We start from the raw sequence: 26,468 nt of genomic DNA, 5'->3' as shown, positions 1-26,468 counted from the left end.
CGCTGGAGGGATAGCAGCCATGGTGAGGCTGCTGGGAACGCGCTCCAGTGAAAGCCCTTCAAGCTTACCAGCAAACGAATTTGGAGCCGATGCTGGAACCAAGTGATGGTCAGAAAAGCCAGAGAACCTTTCCAGAAGCCGCATCTTCACCGCAGCACTGTGTCACAGTCCCAAGACGCCAGCAAACACCATTGAATCCGCCATTGAGTAATGGGGATGTGAGCAGGCATTTGGACAAACACATAAGTCATTTGAATACCAACCAAGTAACTTGAAAAGACAGAATTTATGCAAGTCCCTGTGTGAGAGCGAATATGGGGAAAGCTGAAGTAAATGTTATCTTCAGTTAATAAACAATAAAGAAGTTGAGGGCACATTTTGTACAAGTCTCCTTATATGAGAGGTCAATTTGGGGAAAGGTGGAACAAGCGTTGCCACAAGCAAAAGCATACTAATGAAGAAAGCCTATCCCCATAAATGAGATGTCAATATGGGGGGAAATTGGAACAAGTAATACCTGAAGCTAAAGGAGTATAAACCGTGAAGAGGTACAACTGTGTTATACTAAGAAGGAAAAGAACACTGTGTGAAGTTCTGGTGAAAGAAACCATCAGGCAGTGAATCCTTTTTGGGTAGAAAGATACCTGGCAAGGGAGTACACCAGGGGAACTACAAGACCCAGAAGGGGGAGAGAACATTGTGCACATTGTGAGAAGAACTTTTGGGGAAAGCATCAGGTAGTTGGTCCTTTTGGTAAGAGATACTTGGCAGGAGTGTACACCATAAATTAGGTGATATCCAGAGGGGGGGATTCCTGGTAGGAGAGTATACCAGGTACATCTTAGAGACCCTATGAAATGAAAAGAATTTATGTAAGAGACACCTGACAGGAGAGTACACCAAGAGATCTAATCCTATATTGAAGAAGAAAAGATACTTATTGCCATCTTGAACAAAGTATTGTTAGAAAAAGCCATTCCAAGTACTCTTAAAAGACTCATTGAAAAAGAGACATTCTATCTACTTTTAAAAGACTCATTGAGAAAGAGCAATTTCATCTACTCTTAAAGACTCATTGTTTGAGAGAAACACACTTGCTATTCCACCTGAAACAATCCTGGGGAAGGGAAACCAGACCCCGGATTCAGAGACTATTTGTTGGATTTTTGTATTTGATTTTTTGCACATTTTTACTTACTCAAAACAGAAACACTTATCACACACCTTTAATTGTTCATTTATAGTGAGGGTCAGATCCCTTTTGGACCCAAGGACAATTAGTATAATTTTGACAATGAGACACAGACTGAGCTTTAGTTTTAGTTTCCTAGGTAGGAAAACTCTCTTTAGGATGGGAACAGATTGGCCTTCATACAACCCTTTTATTTTAAGAAAGATGTCCGATGTTGGAAAAGTTACAACTTTGTGTCCGCCTCTCATTTCTAACCCCTCACAGTTCCAACGCAGTAGGCTAACATTTCAGTAATATGTATATCTTTTCTTTGATGCTTTATGCATTTGTGATGTTTGTGTCTGAGTGGTGTGTATAAGTTATAAAAGTTATGAAGTATTTCTTTGGAATCGATGAACAGTACTTAATGTTTTGTTTAAAATTTTAGTATATATGATATGATATGATATGGCATTTGTAATGCGCCTATACACAAGTGTTCCAAGGCGTGATGAGGCAAGGAAGGGGGAACAGAAGGAGGACAGAGACAATGATCTTACTATGCCAAGTGACATTGAGATTGCGCAAGTGCAGCGGAAGGGGAGTGGAAAAGTGCCAGGAGAAAGGGGAGGGAGACATTGTTGTACATGGGATGAAAACAATAACAAGAAGCGCAGCCAGCAGGTGGCAGGTGCAAGGGTAAGTGCAGACAGCAGGTGTCCAAAAGTGCAGGTAAGGGGACTGTAGGATTACAGATACAGACCCAAGTGCAAGGGTTGGCGGGAGGCAGTGCAGGTGTGCAACTTGAGCTGGCAGGGACCTGGGCACATAATCAGAGGGTAGCCAGGTGCCCAGTGCAGTATCAGACAGGAAATCAGCAGGGGAGAGGAAAAGAGAAGGCAGAAGCAAAGAGGAAGGTCTTGAGGTGCTTCCGGAACCAGAGATGTTTCTCCTCAAGTTTCAGAGAGGCAGGAGAAAGAGATCTACCACCAACTCATTGCTTGGAGAAGCGACTGACCCTGAGGGAGTTGGAGGTGGAGGAGCAAAGAGCTTGAGTAGGAAGGTATTTACGAAGACAGAGTTGGAGGTATTGAGGACCCAGGCCCCAGAAGGTCTTGTGGACAATGCAGAGAGTCTTGAACTTAATCCTTGCAGCCACTGGGAGCAAATGCAGAGATTTCAGTACGATACCTGGGCTTGAGGCCTCTCAATATGTTGTGTTTGGGTGAGGTGTGAGAGGCTGTGAGGATTCCCTGTCTGTAGGAGACTTGTTTTTTAAAATGTTTTTGATAATTTTGTGATGGTGTATGAAACTGAAATGTATATGTTTCGGTAAGTGTTTTGAGGTGTACGTTTTTATGAATTGTTTGAGGTTTGCGTATCATGCAAGGGCGTTTTGACAGGCAGTTTATTTGTGAAGGATGTAGGCCTGTGTATTTGGAATGTGTGCATGCGCTAGCTTGGTGGATTCATTCTATGAGTGTTTTTTGTGCACAGCTTATGATGTGGTGAGTGTGTCATTTTCTGCTAAGTTGTATGCCTGTATATTTCTTAGGGTGTTCATATGTGCACGCTGGGAGGGCCTCCCTATTTTATTGTCTGATGTTTGTTTGTGATATGGTGCCTGACTGAGGTTTCGAAAATGTAATTGTAGGACTGTACGTTTGTTATAGTGTGCATGCATGCTCACTAGTTGAGCTCTGTCCTATGATTTAGTGTGCTTTTATGTGCATGAATTTAACTTACGAGCTTCAATAATGGTGTCCGAACGGTAAACACCCTGTGAAATAAACTGTGAAAAAGGTATGTTTTAATGTGTGACTGTTGTGTGTTGGATATACGAGTGGTTGTGCACGCGTGCCGGTGTGTATGAATAATTGTTTTGTTGGTATGATCGGAAAAGTTTATTTTTGCTCGTGGTGTGGACCCTGGTGGCCGAGGTGAAGGATGCATGCGAGTGAGCAATCAGGAGCCTGAAAGTCGCAAGCGTTTGAGTGTGGCTGTCTTTTTATAGCTCGTCGTGGGAATGCTGGCATGTAGTTGACAAGTATGTGTGGTTGGAAGGTGCATTTGTGACATTGTGTTTTCAAATGTGTTGCATTATATTTTAGGGTTTCCTAGCATGCTGTTATACGGATTCATATACATTCTTCAAATTATTTGTTCATATGATAGTGCATTTCATTTGGCACGTGCAAGAAGAATAGATCTGTGTTGATTGGTTGTGCTGTCCACTACTGATGTTTTCCATCATGTGTATGTGTAGCGTGCCTTATATTGGTGGAATGCATATGTTATTCATATTTTTCACTTCAGGTTGCCGATATGTCATGTAAGTTGTGGACTGTCGACCTCTCCTGGATGCACTGGCTGCCGTATTTCATATTTGGGTTGAGACTTGAAATGGCGAAACAACTTAGCTGCAATATAAATTGTCTGTGGCACAGAGGCAGGAAATGAACTACCATTATTAATATCTGCGGTCGTGTGATTCTAAACTTGATAATGTGTTGGATATTCTGGATCTGCATGTAGGTGGGAATGACTTAGGCTACACCAAACGCACAGAGCTTAGAGATCAAATGACGGGAGACCTGAAATGTCTGGGATCACAGGATTTCTTATATATGCCAAGCATGTCTATCCATCTGACGTCTGCAAGGAATGTGATGGAAAAGTTAAACAGACTGTGAAACACTTCATCCTATCCTGTTCGGGAACAAGGGAATTGATTCAGGGGAGATTACATAGGTTTTTTGATAGAGGGAGATGGCCCGACCCGAATGACTTTTGGGAAAGAATAATTGCTGGCAATGAAGTTTTTTTGTCAATGGAAGTAGTGAAACTACTTAAAGTTTTAAAATTGGTTGATTATGTGATTGTATAATTTTGTAATAATCAAATGTTTTATTCTTTTTTTGATACTGTGTAAAAAGTCGAAATTTTGTTTGGCTAATATGCACAATAAAAAAAATAAAAATATGACATTTATTTTCTGTAGATGCAGTGTTAAATTTAACAGACCATGCAAACTATTTTCTATGGAAACATTGTTAATGTTTTGTTTGTTCTGTTGAAGTGAACTTCTGTTTTTTGTATTTACTTTATAATTATTCGTTCCATGTTTAGTGCCATGGAACATTCTTTCAATATGTGTTGTTTAATAGCATCTTCTTAGGTACCTTTTCATCCGGAATGGGAGAGTGTGTCTGTGTAGGAAGTGTGGAGGAGTCGGAGGGCAAATGCAGATGATGCTGGTGCTGAATGTGATGTTTGTGTTTATTGGCGCTTCTGTTTGACGTTGTGCTCTGCTTTCATTTCATCGCTCTGACCCTACTTTGCATGTGAGATACATCTTTTTGTTTAAGTGAATATCTCATGTTTACCTGCTCCAAATTTCAACGTGCCTTGTCATGTACTAGTTCAGGATATGGGCTAGTTTTGTACCAAAAATGTCAAAAATCATAGTCGACAATTTCAACATATGTGGCTCGAAAGACTCATTTTTCAGCCCATAAGAAAACAGAATGCAAAAATCTGCCAGTGCAAGATCTGCAAGTTTCAATGAGATCGCAAAGACTATAATAGTGGCAGAATGTACACCTTCGCAAAGAAGTATGATGCCCTCTACATGAATGTCACGACCATCTAGGCTAATGCAATTCTATATCATCAGAATCTTCTGATATCGGTTCAGTAGAAGAAGAATCAACATCTACTAACGTCTGCTACAACAAGTGAGAAAAATAAGTAAGATTTTATAGAAGAGATGAGGATGATCTCCAAAGAAAAAAGTCTAAAATCAGACGTGGCGGAGAGAGGGAGTAAAAGAGCAGAGGAAGTGGACAACGAGTATGGAGACAGAATCCAACTCAAATTCTGACCCGGTCAAAAAAGTGATCCCAGTGGAAGCTTCTAACAGGAACAAAGTGCTAAATTTAACAAGTACACCGATCAGTGACCATACCTGTCAATTACTTGAACTAGGCATATCATTTGTTCCTAATCAAAACATTGATTTGGTAGACACCCTAACTGATATATTTAAATTCTGCAGAAAGTTACTTTTGAGAAAACATTTTTTTTAATTCTGATGTGAAAGCACCACCTCAGCTCCCAGGGCGTTAGAGGCCGTTACCTATCTTTCAGATTTGGAATTGGATTCAGACTTGACAAGCCATGATAGCAAGTTTTTTGGCTTGAACTATTAATATTTCAGTCACCATAGTGATTTTAAAGTCATATTTCACACCACTATCAGGCAATGTCAAAATTATCACACAATTTGAACGGCAAGTGAAAGTAAATTTAGCCAAGATTAACTGGTTCAAGATCCCTAAAACATGACCAAAAAGGACATACAATGCCTTGAAAATCGGGGCAAGAATCCTGTTTGTGCAATTAAGCACGCAAAGAAAGGCGGCATGTAGTACTCTGGGACCGAGGTGGTTATGAACACGAGGCCTATAAGCTTCTCAGGGACAAATATTTCAACCAGAATCTTAGCAAAGACCCTACAGAAAACCTGAAGACTTCTATGAATTTCTTACTTGATAAGTGGTTTGGGAAGGATTCATCAATAAAGATGAATGTCAACTTCAAAATTTTAAACATCCAAAAATTGCGACCCTATACTTGCTGCCAGAAATCCATAAAAATCCATCTGTACCAATGGGCAGACCTATTGTCACTTGCATCAGCTCATAAATCGAACCTATGTCAACCTTTATTGATTCCTTCCACGCTGCCCCTTTGACAAGTTCTCTTCCCTTTTTTATGGATACAGGTGAAGTTGAAGTCCTAAATAGGCTGCAAAATATACCATGGATGGATGATTTCATTTTGGTCACCCTCAATATCACATCATTGTATACAGTCATCAAGTATACTGATGGAATAAGAGTAGCTGAATCTTTTCTGAGAAATAGATCAGCTACTTTTAAGAGGCATAAAGAAATGCTCTCAGAAACTATTATGTTTGTCCTTCACCACAACTATTATTTATTTAATGGTGACTTCTATCTTCAACTCACGAGCACCACCAAGTTTGCACATTTGTTGATGGGGTACTGGAAGGAAGTGTTTGTTTTAAACCCACATAACAAATGGAACGACAATATAGCAATCTGGCTCCGCTTTATAGAAGATCCGTTTTTAAAAGGGCAGGGGAGTCTGGATGAACCTCATTTGTTCCATCAGTTATTTAATCAAAATTAATTGAATTTCTAATTTGTTATGTCTACGAGTACTGAGAACACTGACTTTTGGGATATCAAAATATCGGTAATGGAGGGTGTGATCCGAATGGTAATGTACTGCAAACTTACTGCAGTCAACTCTGTCCTGCATGCTATATCTTGGCACCCTCTCCAGCACAATCAACAACATGCAGTATGCTGAGTTTTTGAGAGCTAAAAGAAAGTGTACTCGAGCTTCTGATTTTAAAGTTGTTTGTGATGACATGTCTCCTAGGTTGTTGCAAAGAGGCTTTACAAAGGACGTGTTCTGCAAATCAAGAAGGTAAACAGATTTGCGAACACAACAAAATCTGTTGAAGTCCAACAAAGATGCCGTTATTAAGTCTGATACGATCAGACTTATTGCTTCCTATGGCATGCAAGCTAAAGAAATTCATAAAAGGATTAGCAAGGATTGGCATGTATTATTGAAAGACACAGATTTGAAGACAGCACTCGATTCTAAAGCCCAAATCACCTACAGACGTGGGAAAAGTATTGGTGACCTGGTGATGCATAGTCATCTTGAGGCCAGGAAACAGCCTAATTGGCTCCAACAACAGATAGGCTGTTTCCATTGTGGCTCATGTAATATTTGTCAACCGGTTATTAAGAGTAGCAACTGCAAGGTCACATGCACTAATTGGACACATTACATCAATTCGTGGATTGATTGCAACTCATATTGTGTGGTGTATGGACTGATTTGCCACTGTGAGAAAATATATGTTGGAAGCACCAAGAGAAAACTGAAAATATGTATCCATGAACATCTACAAGCCATCAAGTCAAAAGATGAAAACTATCCAGTGGCCATACATTTGGAAGAATCCCATAACCAAAATAGATTTTTGCTAGAATGGATTGGATTGGCTCAAGTGAAACAACATCCCCGTAAAGGAAATAAGGAGCTTAGTCTTCACAGATTGGAGACCAGATTGATATTGCAATTTAACTGCAAAATCCCAACGGGCCTCAACACTAGCGAGGGTAGCAATGTATTGCTATAGACATTCATAATGAGGGGTTTCTCACATATGTTGCTTGGTAAATACATGAAATCTGCTCTTTGTCTTCCATATATCAAATCTGCTTTTTGGTCTTTGATGTGTTCATCTGCATATTTGCATCTGTGGGACATACAATGCACTTTATATTGCACCTTGGTGTCTTCCCACTGCTATGTGGCTCAGGCGAGGTTATATTTGGAATTTTTTTATTTGCATTATTTAATCCCGGCACATTAAGTCATTTTGAAATCAAATAGTTATTGACCATTTCGTTGTTTTATTTTGTATGAATCAACTCATCAGGTCTATATAAAATGTACTTTGCATTGTTTTTAGAGGCACCATGCACTCTAATTCTTTAATTTGAACACTGTCACTTTATGTATATATTGTTTATATTTCACGTTTTGTAACAACTATCAATTTATAAGTGACTATGGGCCTCATTACGAGTTGGGGTTATACTGGCGGTATATCTTCCAGAATACCACCCAAACGAATTACTGTTACCACCACTTGGTCCGACTGAATTTCCACCGGATTACAAGTGGTAGTGGTTGTTTAATTCTCCATTTAATTTGAGTACATTGGGCTCAGTGGGGCTTTTTTGGTAGAATTACCACAGCGAAATTTCAGCTGCGGTAATTCCACTGATTCTGCCGATTTTTCAGAGGCAAGTTGGAGGATTTACCTTCAGGATTCTCCTGGAGGCAAACCCTCCACTCGAGGCCCAAACTTTGGTGTAGTGGTAAAGTTGGTGATAACAGAGTTACCGCCAACTTTACCATTTACCGATAAACTCGTAATGAGGCCGAATGCACTTTACTGATATGTAGCACTGTTATTAGAGTGGGCACTCAGTTGTTTATTTTCCATGCTATTGCATCCACTTTTACAATGCAATTGATTATGGACCATTAAAATATCCCTTTGAACCCATTATCCTTTTAATGTAAGAAATTGGTGCAAATGTAAACCAACTATTTTCATGTTATTTATAAAATCACATTAGATGATTTTTTACCAGTACAGGTCAACTTGTTTGGTGCATTTTGAGTGTGATTTGATAAGTTGATGTTGAATAGCACTATGCACTTTATTGGTTTCTTTCAGCATAGTCCCTCCAACTCTCTTCCCCCTCTCTCGCCTCCCCCATTCATTCACTTTCCTCCCTCTAATCTCCCTATCTCTCTCCAAGCTCGTAATTTAGGCGTTCTCTTTGACTCCTCTCTCTCCTTCTCCCAACATATTTCCCTCACTTCTCGCACCTGTCGCTACCACCTCTTCAATATTCGTAAAATCCGTCCCTCTCTCACCTTCCATGCTACCAAACTCTTAATCTCCTCCCTCCTCTTCTCCCGCCTCTTCTACTGCTCCTCCCTACTCTTTGGACTACCTACTTCTCATCTTGCCCCCCTCAAATCATTCTACCACTCTGCTGTTCGTACCCTCTGTCTCCTTACCTCCCGTGACTCCATCTCTACTTCTCTCTCTTACCTTGGCTGGCTTCCATTTCACTCCCAACTTAAATTTCACTTTCTCTGCCTTGTCTTTAAATCTCTCCCTGGTCTCGCTCCCCCTTATCTCTCCTCTCTTCTCTCTTTCTACTCCCCCCCTCCCGTTCCCTTCGGTCCGCTGACCATTTCCTTCTCACTGTACCTCCGTCCCCCTGTGGCTCCTCCCATTTCCGCTCCTTCCAACTCCTAGCGCTTCTACACTGGAACTCCCTTCCTCTTGCAATCCGCTCTACCCCCACCTTCTCCTCATTCTGCATTTCCCTTAAATCTCTCCTCCTCCATGAAACCCCTTCCCCCTTCTGCATCCCCTCCCGCCTTATTCTTTCCCCGTGACTATCTCCCTCCCCTCTCCTGCCTCCCCACTCTCACCCTTCCCTCCTCCTACTCATCACCACCCCTTCCCCCACTACCCAGTCCCACTCCCCTATTCTCCCTATCCCCTTCAGTTAATTGCTCTTCTCACTGTTTTATTGATTGATTCATATTGTAATTTTGCTTCCACCGTTATATTGTTTATGTTTTTATGTATTAAGTGTTCCACTGTACAGCGCTTTGCTGTAAGGCGCTGTATAAATCAATAAATACAAATACAAATAGTCACTTTGTATTTGGTCTTTTCTACATGTTCTGTGAAGTCTACAATATTTTTGCCAAACACATGGGAAATGTAGTCGTCTCAAAATATTGACACGTCCTATTTTGTTTGTTAGTTCCATGATTAAGCTGTGCTAACATCGAAACGTTGGCTCTTTTCTTTGCTCTGTGTGTGTGAATAAATAAATGCCTAACTTGTAACCTTCGTCGCTCAGTGATGCTTTTTTCTGCACTTTACTAGTTTTGTGCTCGGCAGCATCGCGCATTTCCTTTTGTGCCTCGTGCCACGTAAATCTATCTAAAGAGTTAAGGAAGTGAGGCAGAGATAGAGCTAGAGAGAATAACAGAGGGAGAGAGAGAGAGAGAGAGAGAGAGAGAGAGAGAGAGAGAGAGAGAGAGAGAGAGAGAGAGAGAGAGAGAGAGAGAGAGAGAGAGAGAGAGAGAGAGAGAGAGAGAGAGAGAGAGAGAGAGAGAGAGAGAGAGAGAGAGAGAGAGAGAGAGAGAGAGAGAGAGAGAGAGAGAGAATTACAGCATGTGAAATATTGACTGCAAGGAAGGAACATACTGCAGACTATACTACATACTCTATGGCCTGTGCTTATATGATCATGCAGTCCATAAGCAATATTCAATTTATGAAACCCAAAAAGTCAATTTGTATGTATTTGTTCGTATTTTTTTCACTGCTCTCTGAAAAAAACAGTAGAATACTGGCAGATAAGTTTGATTACAGTCTCCAAGTGTAATCCCTGTTTTTAAAGTTGAGTGTTGAAACGTCGACACTACCAATGCTTTGGTTACGATGCATGTAGATGTGTTTGTCAATTTACAAAAAAAACATAGTGAAGCTCATGTTCCTTTGAGCTGTAAAGTTAATGGAAGGCGTAAAAGCCTTGAGTAAGGCGTTAATGCCTTTCATTCACCCCATGGCTCATTTTCAATAATTTGTATGGTGGAGAGGAGGGGTGGAAATCAACTTGCATTTCCGCCACCTCCCTTCCTATCTGCCATATAAATGCTCCAACATTTGCGCCAGAATGGATTTTCATGCCGGCGCAAATGCGTTAGATCCCTATGGAGTCTGCCAGCTTTATGTACTAGCCTAAAGCAGGTGAATCCAATAGGGATTGCTTGTACACGGTAACCCATGCTCGCATGGCAGGCAGCGTGTGCAATTACAATTAAACCCTGCCTGACAGGTAAGCATGCCAGGCAGCATTTACTCACTTTGCATGGCAGAGTGCAAAAGTGCAGGGCAAAAGGCGGTGTACACATGTGCCGCCTTTTGCCCTGCACTTTTGCGCTCCGTCATGCAAATGATGAAAAGTTGGTGGCAGGGTGCCGGCTACGTGTATGCCAACACATAACGGCTCCCCACCATAAAATTACAAATTTGTTAAACATAAGATCCAGTACGTCAGTTCTCACCAAGCACCATCTTGAGAATGACTTATAGTTCCTGCACTGCACGACTGTAGACAAGGGGACATGCTAGAAATGGCTAAGCCTCAATGCATGGGCATGACATTTCTGTCTAGTGCCGCAACATGGAAATGCTAGGGTAAGTGCAGTTAGTTTTCTTTTCGGCATTTCCATTATAGGGTCAAAAAGAAGGAAATGCCCAACTGGTGGTTTGTCGAGATGCAGGGTAATATGGAGGAGTAAATGTAAAAAGAAGGCAGCGGGTGCATTTAAATTAAAGGACACTTCACGGAAACACATAACATGCCACCTGAGGCATGACTGCCAGTCTACAATTCTGTTGTAAAAAGGAAGATATATTGTAGACAATCGTTAGTCATATTACATGCTGCATTGTCCCTCTGCTATTTCCTTGTCGTGGAAATGTGGGTACGTTTGTATATATTGATATATTAAATATTGGGTTTTAGCAAACACACAATTAGATGAGGAATATCTAACACTATGTTAAAAAATAATAAGCATGATAGAGTAATTTATTTCTTGAGTTCATAATGAGAATTTTGTAATGATAAAGTTGAATAGTATTCCTATTTGTGACATATGTTTGGAGTACTGCTCCAAATACATTTTGGCATATGTTATTAATCATGAACACATTCATAAACTATTCGGATAGGAACATTCCTTTGTAAAATATTACATTCACATGAACAAGCACACTATCCAGTTCAACACATACACAACCACATTCGCATAATGTTACAGTCTGTTAGACTGTGATGGATTTCTTTCTGCAAGGCGGGGATCTCAGAGATTTGTTTTCACATTTTAGGAGCGCTAATAAATGGATTCTGCCATGAAAGTCAAGTGTGCTAAACATTCTCACTTTCAGAGAGCACCATGTTTTCAAACTGGTGTTGGTGTGTGGGGTAACTTTAAGGCCCTTGTAGAAATCCCCTTAAAACAAAAACGCATGGAAATAATGCAGAAACAATCAGCTGCACTTTTCTTTTCACGGCGCATATATGTGGTGAGCACTAAACACAAGAATTCCCCCAAAAGAAGTGCTCTGCATTGTTTTACCTCCATTTGAAATCATCTGAAAATTACCTGCATGCAGGACAGCATCACATTTGCTGTTCTGTTTTCTGAATACTAAAGCTGCACACATGACATCCAAGATGGCTTTGCAATTTGCTCTTGATTTCCTTTTCAAATGTCACAAATTTCTGTCCTTCATGGAAACCCACCCTGCATGCTTTACTTCTGCTGAGTACGAAGATGTGAGGCAATACATTCCCAGAATAGATGATGTCCTGGGAAATCACTTGAAAGGCAAAGAATTCGGTTTTCCATGTAAACATGGCTTGTGTTTTCTTTTTCTATAAACCATCGCACACAAACTGCAGTAAATGAAAGAAATAATGCAGTGTTTCTTTTTCTCATGTCAATTTCAAAGAAATGCTTGGCAATATATCTCTCTGTGTCCAGAAACTGACCTAATCTGTAAAAGCACTCCAGAAGGTTAATGAACCAGAAACTGTGTGCTGCAAAAACCGCATTGGTAAACTCAAAATGAACTGAAATAAACGCACGTGTGAATTTACTCTTCTGAAGCTAAAATGTACATTATATTTATTCCCAAAAAGACTTGGTTTCTGTTGAAAGAAAGAAACAAAAACTTTCAAATCAGCAGAACAGGTTTTGGCCAGGCACTTACTTCAAAGGTGCCCTGCCTTCCATGGGAAAAGAATTACCTCCACAAGTGAACCAGCCCCGATTGGGCACATGAGAGGGCCAAAATGTGGGAGTTCACAGCATCGTCAGACTGGCTGGCATCTCTACCAAAAGGAACAAAGGACCCAAGGGGAACTAGCATTTCACTAAGAGGTGTGATTTCCTTTTACACCCATTCCCAGCCACAACTGCATGGTTTCAAAGGGCATCATGGAAACCCTTTGTCCAGGCTGACCCAGTGAGAGAAAGTTGCTGTGGGGGTTTGTAGCACCGCCCAAGTCTGTGACAAATCTACCCCATTGACAATAAGGGACATTTATACTTTAAGACATTTTTCCCCGCAACCTGAAGAGCAGCAATGTGATAAAACAGTTTTCAAGTGATTTTTAAGCAAGCACAACAAGACTAAGCATATGTTCCTTGCACCTGGGGAACTGGAAGGGTGGGAAAAATGCATTTCTGGGTCAAGTATAAATGATGCCGATATCAAACTGGTTGAAAATATGCAAAATAATTGTGGGCATATGTGTAGCCATTTGCAGAATTTTAAATATTATGTGTCTCCTAAAAATGGCCAAATTGTCCCAAAAAGCAATGCTACCTCGCACAGGGTTGGCGATTGGACTGTCCGATTCACTGTGAAATATGGAATCTGCATATCTGTTTCTTATGATTGTGACTAGGATGGATTTGAAGTTTTGCTCCATAAGTTATTTTTGTAAAAAGTAACTCTGGGGAAACAAAGGAAGTCATAAATGCACACACATAAAATGATGGCAGTTCCCCTGAACCAATCAGCCCGGAGGGATGAGGGAACTGCACTAGCCTGGCCCATTCCAGTTGAGGGGTAAGTCCAGAGTATTTCAGCCCAGATTGTAAAATTCTATGATGTCATTGTGGCTATATAAGCAGGAGACAGGGAAACACAAAATATTCAAAGAATTCAAAAACTCAAAAACCAGATCCAGAGGCAGCTAATCCCATCCAGCAGGACCATCTAGATCCTGGCAGAACCACCCCTCCAGATCCAGCCATACCCAAGCATTCAGGAAGAAAGGAGGAAGGCAGCTGATACCATTTAGGAGAACCCAGTGACCAGACATTGCCCAGCTGACCCATCCCACGGTCCACAGTGACCAGACCTTGCCCAAATGTTCCCATACAGGAGAGCCCAGCTCTCTCAGTGACCAGATCTCTTGATCCTGCTGTCCCTGTGACCAGATCATTGGCCCCGCTGTCCAGAGACCTCGCTTGCTTTCCGAATTCCAAAACTCAAGCTTATCTTCTAAGTATCATATCACCCAGTACCTAAAAAAACGCTCTTTTACCCTATTTCAATCCTATTAAAATCCCATACCAAATCCCAAATTGCCAGTATCATCTTTCACCTTTTCACCTTTCCTTAGAAGAATCTGAGTGAGTCCATATCTGTTAGCGTATTCCTTTTCTAATTATTTCAGTTATCTGTGTAAATCCCTAGTACCATTTTGAAATAAATCAATTAATTCTCCTATAGAGAGATTCACGGTGAGCTGGTTGCAATTCAAACTCAACCACCTCATGACAAGTGCCTTTCTTTAACAATTATAGTCCTTAAAATTTAGTCTCAGTAGAACTAGTCACTGTGCTAACAAAACCGAATTTGGCCGTGTATTTTGCTTTTTTTTTAAATCCGACTTGTATTTCCCATAGAAAAACCGACACTATCATCCTATAACAGTTAATCCCTTCCCCTTAGAAGCCTATGTGTTATGTGCCCTTGTTTCTTATCCAAAAACCGATTTCGGATTTTTAACAGCTAAGCCCTTTTCTTAGCTGCTTGTCATTTTAAAGCCTGTGTAAAAAGTTGCAATTCTGCCGCGTGTGTTTCTTCTGCATTGTTTTCCTACCAAAATCGATTTTCTTACTGTGTCAAGTTGCTTTGGTGCCCTGTTCAGTAGTCTATAAGCTTCCTTGTCTCTTAAGTACAGCCACACACATTTCTGTCCTAGCGTTCCCACTGCAATCGTAAACTGATATACAAGTAACCAGTAAAATCTGAGTATGCCATTTTGCTCCTTTTGAAGGTTTTCAATTCGTTTATGGCCTCTCATCCTGAGGTGGTGGGTTGAATTTAAAAGTCGATTTTCCCTCTTTCTACTGACTCCTTATCACTACTTTCCATCCACAAAGAATTTCGTTAGTAGGTGTTTGGGGGAAGTGTTGCAGGGGGAGCGCATAACCTGTGTGCCATCTGTCATTTTAAAGAAAAGTAATTTTGCTTCTGCTTTCTATTAAAGGTTTATGTAGATGATGTTAGGAATTTGAATTAATTGTGTTGTAGGATTTTTGTATTGTATAGCCACAGTTGTGGTATCTGCTGTCCTAAATTTTGATTTGCTTGACTTTCTTTGAATTATAAAAATTAATAAATACTTCATTGTTACACACCGGCCTGGTTCATAGTCCATTGAGACATGGGGTATTTGTTTAGGTAGGTGCGAGACGGGTTGGGTGTCTTCTCAAAGTAGAATCCGAGGATAAATAAAGATAAATAGCGTTTTTATTGTGTGCCACATTCACTGTCAGTGGAAAGAGTCCCTGGCTGGAGTGTGCCGTGTTCTAAAATCTGATACATGTGGGTTTGTAGCCAGATGGGCCTACGGGCTATTGAATGTGTAATTGAACCAACAGCTATATATAAAACACCCCCTGTATACTTGCTGCTGGCATTAGTAAAAGGAATGCCAGCAGCAATGGTGATTCACTGTTAGAAATTGCCACAGCCGATTTAATGCCTAAAAGTTATAAACCCATATTTTATTGTCAAACGTACTACAACTGTAGAAGTCTGCAATTCAAAGAGAACGTTCATGACCTCTTCAGGAAGAAGCCCCTACCCACTTTTCTAGCTGGCATGTTGTGAAAAATGGACTTCTGCCCTACAGGAATGCAATGATGAGTAGAGGCTGGAGCTGCTACTCAGTCCTCAGATTACAACAAACCAAGAGCCAACACAATCATAAAGGTAAGACAGGCACAGTTAAGAGATATACCCTCTTCGTGTTAATGTGGGCCTAGAGAAGGCTATACTCTCAAGAGGGATGTGAATGTGGTTCAGTAGCAACCCAAACAGCAAAGTAGAACAGTATAACTAACTAGAAAAACATTACTCAATAACGCCTATGCGGAAAGAACACAAACTAAGAAAAGATAGCACTCTGAGTAACAAATCAGGGGTGTAAGGCAATTCATTACTACAATGTTCTTAAAAAGGATATGTTCATGGGTGGAAAAGGGATAAAAGTGACCTGAACAATCCCTAGGGGCCAAAAATGGACCAAGGGGGCAGTTAGCATTCAATAATATCTTTCTGAGTCCTAGGTGGTCCAGCAGCACCGAACCAGAGTTCTTGGCACTGTGCGAGAAATTCGAAGATCAGGAGAGTGCAAAAGGTAGCACTGGAGGGTCCTTGTGGTTCAAATGAATCGAACGGTTCTTGAAACACAGCTTCAAGCAGTTAAATGTTGAGAAACCCTAGATTCTAAGCTGTCTTGTCTATCAGGGTGCGGCGAGTCTCAACCCAGGAGCACAGGGACAAGGTGAGTCTTTTTCTTGTACTCCAAAAACGGTAGAATCTGGCACACTACTGCAGTGGTCTTGCACCCCCAATGGTCCCTAGGGATGGTTATTGCACAGAGCTTGACTCTCCCTTGAACCATCTGCCCTCACCTTACAACTGGAAGACTTTGGAAAGTTATTCTCCCCCAACAGGATCCAATGACAATTCCAAGGGTTGAAGTCCAAAAGATGATCCAAAGAAGTGGTGGGAAACCCCTTCATTTAAAGGCAAACGCACTCCAGTAATTTGACTAAAGCTAGCCTGCTTTAGGTGTCCAATCCCGGTTCTTGGAACAAGTGGACTTTGCCTTCTGACATCACACCCAACGTGCTTTGTGCTACAGGAAGCCGGGCAGGAAGGAAAGATAGAGGCAGGGAGAAACAAGAGGGTAGAACCTTCCTCCAGTTGTAAAGAGCTCCCTCTGTCTATACTAACCCCACCCCTTCTCTTCTCAATAGAATGAAAGGCTTTAGATATGCAGCACCCTTGTAAGAAATCTAGCCTTTTGTGAATGGGTGTGCCCTTTGAATCCTATTCCCAGGCCAGCGTCCTGTGGAGTGGCTGTCTCTCTGGGAAGGGGTTGCGTGCCCTCAGAAAGGAACAAAGACAGGCAATCACCCGGCAACTGTCCTGCCAGCAATGGCAACGTCCAGCCTGTATGGGGAGAATAATCATAATCCCTTCACAGCAGTACTGGCACATGTGTGATTTAAAATTACTGTGGCTGTAATAATTATGAGAAATACTATCCACCATACCATAACTTAGGTATGGTTTATATTTAAAAATGTATCTGCCACCTGGAGAGTAAACCTGTGATTACTGGGGTTTGGTACAGGGGGGCATGTCTTAAATGCAGCCCCTGCGCTACAGAGATGTGTCAGTCACTGAAGCTGTTAAGTGGGCAACTGAGACCTCTGAACCTGTTCTGTGCCACTGGTAGAGCAGGTGCTACGGATCGGAATACTGATGCAGCACGCCACAGGCACACACTATGCTTTTGGCATGGAGTTCATGAAAGGGCAATCTGATCAGCTACTTTCCCTTTCAGAGATGGTTTTCCTGCATCATTTTATAATTAATACAAATCAAAAAAGCCAGGACTTCTATACTCTTGTTAGATCACAATTTCTTACAAATGCATAGAGCCCAAGATATGTTAATTTATTTTTTGCAATAAAAACATGAATCCCTTTGAAATGTACCAAGCAGTTTTAAAATGACATCACTGTAACTTGCACAGCATGGTGGCAGTTCTAACCAGTATAAAAATACATAAAAATCAAGATCTGGTTTTAGATATGGTACCCAGTGTAAGACTACAGTTATGCTGGTCAAAGTCAGTTGATGTCACTTTATTGGCATATTTGTTGATGGGGTCATTCGACTGCCAGAGATAGTGGACTGGGGTGGGGTTCACCCAAAACAAACCTTGAAGCTCAGCCCAACAAGCTCCCTTATTGATATCTCTGGGAAGGCTTGGCCCTTCTCTGGATGGCAGGAAATCTCCCCAGGTATAGCTGGGACCAATGCTTCAAGTACGAGCCCTGGTAGCACAAAGGGCACTCCCCACCAGCCTGATGATTACAGAGGTCCATTTAAAACAGAGCAGACAAGGAGATGGCAGTCTTACAGTTGCCCAAAAGGGAAATGTCCAGCTAGAGAATGGTTCCACCATTTTAATATTTCTCAGGCCACTAATCTAAAAAACGCTGACCCCACGGTGGGGGAATCACAGCCTTCATACCTCATGGGTATTCAACACTCATTATCCAAAAGGAAGTATTAGTGAGTGTCACCACTCTCAAAGACATGAAAGACCAGGACATCACTGGACTAGTACCAACAATTCATTATTAAAAGGTTACAATTTTAATACACCTAAACACACCATAAAGAATATTGTTTTAAAACATTAAAAGTAATGTATAAAACCACAAGTACATACAAACATGTAAATAATTCATACAAAGAACAGCAAACAATCTGTGTCTGAATCTACGCTAGATTGTGTCACTAAAGAGTGTTGTTCGTGTTATTTTTATTTTACATAACAAGCCCAACTTGTACAAATTTCTGTCCTAAACACTCTACTAAATGCTGGACATTCATCAGGGGCATCATTTTCCACTTGTGAGTGCTGTATATAGGACCCAGTGATGTGCTTCGATTCCTTAACCTCCTGGTCTCTCTGTCAATCCCTTCTGGGCTACTTGAATATCATTTCCAGTGCCTCTGGGCAACCGTTACTGGTTGCTTATGCTGGCTTCCTTATTATAGGAATGCCAGTCATTCTTCCTCTCGCTATTCTAGGAACGGCTTGGCACCAGCGTATCTGGATTTTGATTCAGTATTTGTCTCACCGTTTATTTTAGGCAGATATGCTTTCTGTGTTTTGTCGGTATGCTTTAAAAATACAAAAATACAAATATTATGTTTTATTGCATCTATAAGAATTGTATTACAAATGTTTGAGATACTCTACGTGACTTTATTTGAAGGATATGAACTTCTATACATTATTGTAATGTGTACAACATATTGTTTGCAGCGTGGACATTTCATTGTATATTCTAGTATTTTGACCCCAGCCACGTATGCCCACAATGGCTTCCCCTATTTGATGTAGCACAGATCCTCATGACTGCGGCAAGAATGTCAAGCGTATTGGTGATGGACGAATGGAGGTTCCTGAGAGCAGAGCCGGAGGTAGAGTCTGAGGTAGGGGGAGGGAGGATGAAGGTGGAAGCGAAGGCAGCAGCTGACACTTGTTTCATCGGGCAGATGTTAGTGAACATTGTTGGCAGGGCTTTTGTCAGAGTATATGAGGGCATCCAGAGTGTGTCCAGCCAAGTGGGGTGGACCAGAAGGGAGGATGGAGAGGGATACAGAGGTGCAGAGATCGATTAAGAGAGTGGATGCTGAGCCAGGGGAGTCAAGTTGGATGTTGAAATCCCCAAAGAGGAGGAGGAGGAGGTTGGAGATGGATGAGAGTAGGGAAGAACAGAAATCAGCATATTCAGAGAGGAACAAGGTGGTGGCATCTGGAGGCTGGTAAATGATAACAATGGTCGGGGGGAGATGGGAGAGGTGGCCAACTTGTATACCAGGCTCTTAAAGGAGAAGTAGAGCTCTTAAAGGAGAAGTAGAGCTGGGTGGGTAAGGTGGAAGCAGGAACCAACTCAGCGAAGAATAAGGCAACCCCACTGCAGTGAGGTCGAGGCTTGGAGATGATCTTGAAGCCGTCAGGGAGGAGGGAGTCAAAAGCAGTGACTGAGCTGGCATTAAACCAAGGTTCAGTAACAGCGAGAATGTCGAGGTCAGTGTCTTCAAGAAGGAGGCAGGTGTTAGCGGAGTGTTAGTTAGCTGAGTGGGCGTTAAAGAGTCGCCAGATGGAGGAGGTCTCTACTTTTGAAGGTTTTCTGAGGTGGGGTACAGGGGCGAGGTACACCAGTCAAAGGAGGAGGGATAGAGAGAGTAGTAGGAGGAAGTGCAGGAGAAGGAAGGAAGTTAATGAAGAGAAGGAGGTTGGGGTGAGTACCCTGAACCAGGATAGTGCCTTTGTGATAGACATTAAAGAAGCACCATGAAGATGAGAAGCTGGCCAAAAGGACTTCCCACTTGGTAACACCATTAATGGGAGAGGATATGGAAGGAGGGAGAGTCGAGATGAGATGGGGGGTCCATAGATCTGGAGAGGGGACAGAGAAGAGGATATCAGTGAAGACCTCGCTGGAGGAAGTGCTGACATAGGTGTCTGCGATGGGAAGGCCATGGTTTGTACTCAAGATATCTTTTTTGTGCTTTTTCCTTCTCTACTTCGTGAGAGGGGGGGATAGAAGATAGTGTAGCAGTTAGAGAAGATGGAGAGAGCTATAGGGGCGGCAAAGGTTAGTCGAGGAATGAGGAAGAGTGGCTGCACAGCACAGTTCTAGCTCAACTCCCGAGGAGGCCTAGTAGAGGTAGTCGCAAAGGAGTAAATGCAATCCAGAAAGAAAAAGCGAATTTCAAGAGACAAGAGGTGCACAGATGTAAAAGTACACACAGCTAAATTCGATTTTCAAAAAAGGAGGCACAATGCAATGTCAGAGGTGCACAGATGTAAAAGTACGCACAGCTAAAATCGATTTTTAAAAAAGGAGGCACAATGCAAGAGGTCCACAGGTATAAAAGTGCACAAAGCTGAATTCGATTTTTAAAAAAAGGAGGCACAAATGCAGTGAGAGAGGATGTAGGTTAGTCAAGGCAAGGAAGGCAGAGTACATAGGCGCAGTAAATGGTCCAGAATGATTAGTGGAGGAGGCAATGGAAGAGTTGGGCCTTTGTTGGAGGGCCGGTTTCTGCCTGCCGGCACCTCCAATTGGCTGGTGAGGTGGAGGCAGACAATTGCAAAGGGAGCAGCAGTCAGGCAGTGTGAAACAACGTGGCCCTAAAACGTGGTGGCCATCTTACGGAGTGTGTATTTGTGCCTGAAGATTTGCAAATTGTCAAAGAAATGCTACAAAATCAACAAGATGCCGCCAAAACATGAGCGCTTTGACAGGCAAACAAAAAACACTGCTTCTTATCTTCTTCTTTTTATTCATTTTCTTCAATTTAAATAACCCCAGCAGAGTGGGAAGAGCCCACCAGTGCCTACCTTCATTTTGTATTTGCTGCCACGGACGCTGCTCCAACAGCTTTGTGTGATCAGTTGGTGGAGGAGGGAATCAGAGACTTCACATTTGCTTCTGCCAATGGGGAAGGCGGAGCACGAACAACTCCCAGGTGCCTAGATGTGGGCCTTCGTGGGCCTTGATTAAAGTTTGTGTTCTTCATAGAACCTTGATTGGACATTTATTTTGGTACCACAGTAGTAGTTCTGCTTTTTCCATGCTAGCTCATGTTCCCTGGAAGAGAATAGCCTGCCCTAGGGACACGCTAGTTTAAGGGGTGAAGGAGGTTTACTATTCTCACCCAGGGAAGAGTGCTCAGCCAATCAGGTGGCTGGAAGAGAAGGAGAGAATACACCGTATACCACCCGTTCTTTCCAGCCATCGAGGCCCTTCCCTAGGTGGCACCATCTTGATTGTGTGAAGGAAACAGGGAGCCTCCTCACCGTCTGCCCCACCCCACAAAACAATACATACCCCTTCCCCGCCCCATCCCTTCCTCCCCACTTACTTGCTGGACCAGAGCTATGGGCTCGTGTCCTTGCCCTTCTCCTGCCCACGGCCGACACCATAGAAATGGAAAAGGGATATGTTTTTTATTTTGTTTATTTCAGGAGTCTGGCATTGCGCAATACGCACAGCCAATCTCCTCCAAAAAAATAATAATAAACCATTTGCACCCCGGATGAACCCCAGGGTGCGAATGGCTATCACCCCCAGCTCGGGGTTTATAAATGGCCAGCAACGGCCCGTAGTCCTCGCCAAGGCCCTCGCTTCACTTAGGCCTGCCTAGGCCCGGGCTGGTAGGCCGTTCCCGGCCATGTTTTCCCCCGACACGGGGGTGATTGCCATATTCATGCTGGTCATGTTTCAACTTTATGATTGAGATCACTGCTGGTTTAGTGGGAGTTTGGGGCTGAGTAAGAGTTTCATTCACTACTCATCCTCTTACTCCCACAGTTAAGTCATAATTTCATCACATGCACACACTGTCACATTAACACGCACACTGCATGTCAAAACCACACACTGTCACACTCACATATGGGCCCATTCCCTCACAAACACAGAAGCGCTTACACATCATCAGAGTCCCATTTAAATCGAATAGGACAGCCTCCTATTCCATGCAGAGATTATGTACTTTGGTGACCAAGACAAGTTTACCTCCCTACACAATGGACAGGGCTGTATTAGGGTCCCAGCAATGCAATACTGATATACAATGGGCCAGGTGAAAGTTCTCTTTCTGGACATTAATTTGTTAAAAGTCTATAACACCTATGGAACCTCACAGCTAACTGAGGAACTACCTACCTCATCATTGAAGGTGACCAGACCCACACGTGCCCTAGGGCTCTGCTGCCTGAGGAACTGCAGGGATTTCATGATGCCATTTTTCACACACTGAAAAAGGAAAACAAAAGCTATTGAGCCACAAAAAATATCCATAGTTGGGCATGATGCTGGAGGTTGAGTCAGGAGTGCAATCTCACAATACATTATATAATGTGTCAAATGCTTAGCATATACGCAGACTGCAAAAGAAGCATGTTCTGTGATTGTGTTTTATACAGCACTAGGGTGCTGTTTTCATGGTCTCTCTGCCTTTTTGGGCCTAAACGAAAATGATCTTGGGTTGGTTTGTAGGAGCAGAGAATGACTGCTTTGTTGTTTGTATTGATGTGTGAGGATCTGAAGGCACCAGGCTCACTGTGTGGGATAAACCTCTGGGTGTTCTTGGTGTGTAGTCTGTTGGGACGTGGCCTCAGTGTATGTGTTTTGGTGTTGTGTGTGAGTTATTATCTTAGCTTTAAGCGTGTGTGTGTGTGTCTGTGTGTGTCTGCGTTCCTGTGCCTGGGCGTGTTTGACTGACCCTTAACAGTTCATGCAGGTCGGATCCTTGTGGGAGTTCTGGCCATTGTGTTTGGTGAAAAGCGTTAAGTGATGGTATGAAATGTGGGACCACATTTGATTTGCATATGGTCTATTCACCTCTACAAGAATGGTTTGGAGGATTTCCCAGAGAAATGCCAGAGGTTTGCATGACATCTAATAGTTGGTATGGTGGCAGACTGATCAGGTTAGTGGTGTAAAATGTTGACATCAAGGACCAAATATCACAACACGCTTCACCAAGGAGAAAATATCACTGCATCAAGAGCAGGGAGCAGATATACTCTGCTTCCTATCTGATGGATTCTAAATGGGTCTCTTGGTTTCAGCTCTACACTCTCAGGGGCTGCACTCAGAGCTTTTTACATTCGAGGGTCTTCACTGGAAAAACTGGACCCTTTCATGGGAAGACTCCTTATCCACAGAAAACAATACTTTGAGCCAGTTCAAGGGGTTGACACATTACATTTGTAGTGTTTTCCTACTAGTGATAATCAAATTGGTTAGAAGCATTAGTGGTATTGTTTTGTCCTGATTTTGGAACCATAGCTTTGGTTTACAAAACATGTGGAGGCTTTACAGCCCAGTCCAACTTTTCTTCTGAAAGTGTGTTTTGACTTCCATGTTGAGCAAGATGTCACACTGCCAGAGTTCCATCCTGATCCATCTACACCAAAGGACCAATCACTGCATACCTTGCAAGTGTCCAGAGCCCTTCCAATCGACAGAGAGGGCACTCTACTTTCACAAATCAGATTCACGATTTAATGCACTGGGTGGCAAATGAAAAAGAAAGAAGTGGTGTGCTTCTAACCCCAAGCCACTGAACTGTTTCTGCAACACCCCTCAAGCAGCGGTGCTGCTATCAGAATTACATTACATAAAGAACGTTTTACTAGAGAATTGGCAGCATTCTGAGATAATACACATTTACATGAAAGGCAAAGGCAATGCTACAACTTGGAAAACTCACCACAACCTCATGAGGCATCACTGTCTTTCGGAGGTGACTTATGCACTGAATTTGGAACCCGAATTTTGTAAGCTAACCGCACATAAACAAACAATTACATCATATTAAACCTGTTTCCGTCTCATGGGTGGTTATTAAAATGACTGTCAGGAGGATGGTCAATTATTTGGGTAGTGCTTGGTAAATCTTCAGAGTAAGGATTGTGAAGAGGAAGGGAGGCAGAAGGTAATGGCAATATTGAGTGATATAATCATCGGTGTTCCTGGAATTCATTTCCCATCGAAGTTCTTTCGTCCCACCTGCAACTCCACTGCCCCCTGCCATTAACCACCTGTGCAGAACAGATCACAGGTAGAGTTAAAGGAGGGGCCTGATGGTGCCCATCAGGGATCACTGTAAAATGTATTTTAGGGAGGAAAACAATAGATAGCTTTCTGTAAGGTGGATGGCCTTCACATAGTAAAATAATTGTAACAAGCCAAAAGAACTAGGAGTAAGTATGATCACCATGTGTAATATGGCCATTCAATGGCATTAGATGGCATTTCTGAGGGATTTATGACTGAACTTGGCAAAGGATGGTCGGCATGAGAGGACACAACTTATGTACTGCAACTATTTCATGCATATGAAGCATTACCACACTTAAATGCCGTTAATGAGGCATTAAAGCTGCACTTGGCATATCATGGTATGTAAGGTTGCCGAAGTAGAAGCTGGACAAAGGTGGCATGCTTGTTGGCATACATTTTTATTGAACGTAAAAGTAAGGAAAAACCCTATCTGTCCCTATAACTAAGAGGGGTTTCCCTGCCTCAAATAAAACTAAGGATAGAGTCAGAATGTCTGTCAAAATCAAGAAGTCCACTGTACTGTGTCCCAAACCTATTTCCGTCCCTTACACTTGAAAAGAAAACTAAAGCACAGGTTACACCTTGCTTCCAGAAGGGTAGCTCCTTCCTTCTGGATGGTTTTTACAGTTCGTAAATAATCCAGGTATTCTCCCTCCCCTAATCCTTGCTTGACTCTTCTTTTCTGTTCCATCCAGTTGGGGGAATTGGGACTTTCTCAGGCGATTCTTTACAGTTGGGTGATATTGTCTCCCACAGTTCGATAAACTTTTCCCGAGGATATGTCTTTCCTACTCTGCTCCTCTCTTTACTTTTGTCAAAGGATATTCTTCTCTTCCCCTGGTCTTCTCTTAATTTCTACCAAAAGATAATTCTCTATTCCTTCGGTACTCTTCTGACTTTTGCCAAAGGAAATCTCTCTCTTCCCCTGGTCTTCTCTATTATGTGGGTCCCAGACCCCTTTCTCAGGTGTATCGTGTCTCTCACTCAGGTGCAGTGCAATATCCTGCCATGCCACGCATATACAACTCTTCAATTCTCTCCACATGCGGGTCCCAGGTGCCTTTCTCAGGTTTATAGTGTCTCTTATGATATATGATATGGCATTTATAACGTGCCCATACACAAGTGTTTCAGGGCGCGACCAATCAAGCCTGGTTCACAATCCTGCCAGGTGTTATCTTGCATGCATACTCTTGCTTTTTCTTCTCATATAAGTCTCCGACCCTTCTCTATCTTCCGGTCTATTTGAGGCGCACTGCTACCCAGTGTTTCTCAGTTGCTTTTCTCTTGCTTATCCCACTGAAACGAGGAATATGATTCTGCACTTCCTCCCAACCACAGCCTCTAGGGGTTCTCAGTGCCCTCTCGGACCCCCTGCGTGTACCTTGCAACTTGGTCCAAGAGGGTTGCAGGCAACATAGTCAAGCTACTATGGCTTCCCTTGGCTCACGCAGTCTTCTCTCAGCTTTTGACAGCTCCGCCACGCTGGTCTCTTCCTGAAAGTCGGGTCTCGCCTGGACCACTCAGTTGGCTCTCTTCCTTCCAACGGACATCAGGCTCCCCAGCCTTCAGATACGTTTGGCCTCTTCTCTGCCTTCTCGGATGCCACCTTCCTTGTACAGGCGTCCGGGTCTGCAGTGTGTCCTCTCTGCCTGACTCTGTCTCCCAGCTGGAGGGTCCTCTGGGGCAGGACTTACACTGAGGAAAGTCCTTTGTCAGTGTTTATTGTAAATCGGCTTTTGACTTTCAGATAGCTAGTATGGTATTGGTTCCGCGTAGGGCTCTTCATTGCCCTGCTCTTCTTCATGTCAGTACTTATGGAGCCGACTACTCCTATGCTTTCCTCACTCTTCCTCGTCACAGTACATTTGACATGATAGACAGGGCTACTATGCATAAAGTAACTAACAGAAAAAACAGGAGACACAGAGAATGGGGGTGCTTTGTTTTTTATTATTTATTTTTTTAAGGCAGAATGATAGTTGTCATACTGCATTCTTCCTTGATAGTCTTCCCTCCTCCTGCAGAGGGGGGTCCCCTTACATGGGATCCTACCACTGAGTACCAACCCCAGGGGGACTTTCGGGTAGCAGAATCACCTCCCTGGCCCCATGGGAAGGGTCCCCCTGTGGGGGAGAAGTGACTACATCAAGGGATTCGTCACAGGTTGCACTTGTACATGCAAAGTACCTCACATATGATGTTATTACTGCTATAGAGGCCATTCGAATTAGATGCCATTAATAACACATTTGAGAGTACACTTGGCATATGATTGCAGCACTTGCATATGTACTGTGAT

At 42.5% G+C, this 26,468-nt stretch overlaps 1 protein-coding gene across 1 annotated transcript in view; it reads right to left on the bottom strand.

Annotated features, from left to right (window-relative positions):
- The window catches only part of LOC138504783 (circularly permutated Ras protein 1-like), a 792,342-nt gene that overhangs the window by 699,831 nt on the left and 66,043 nt on the right, over positions 1-26,468 (bottom strand). Inside the window, exon 6 of the mRNA XM_069625266.1 lies at positions 22,262-22,351. Coding sequence (XP_069481367.1) covers positions 22,262-22,351 — 90 coding nt within the window. The remainder of the gene's footprint in view (positions 1-22,261; positions 22,352-26,468) is intronic.

The sequence above is a fragment of the Ambystoma mexicanum genome, chromosome 11, assembly GCF_040938575.1.
Source record: "Ambystoma mexicanum isolate Mex_15411 chromosome 11, UKY_AmexF1_1, whole genome shotgun sequence".
In the NCBI taxonomy this organism is placed as follows: Eukaryota; Metazoa; Chordata; class Amphibia; order Caudata; family Ambystomatidae; genus Ambystoma; species Ambystoma mexicanum.
This window is presented reverse-complemented; position numbering and strand designations above follow the sequence as displayed.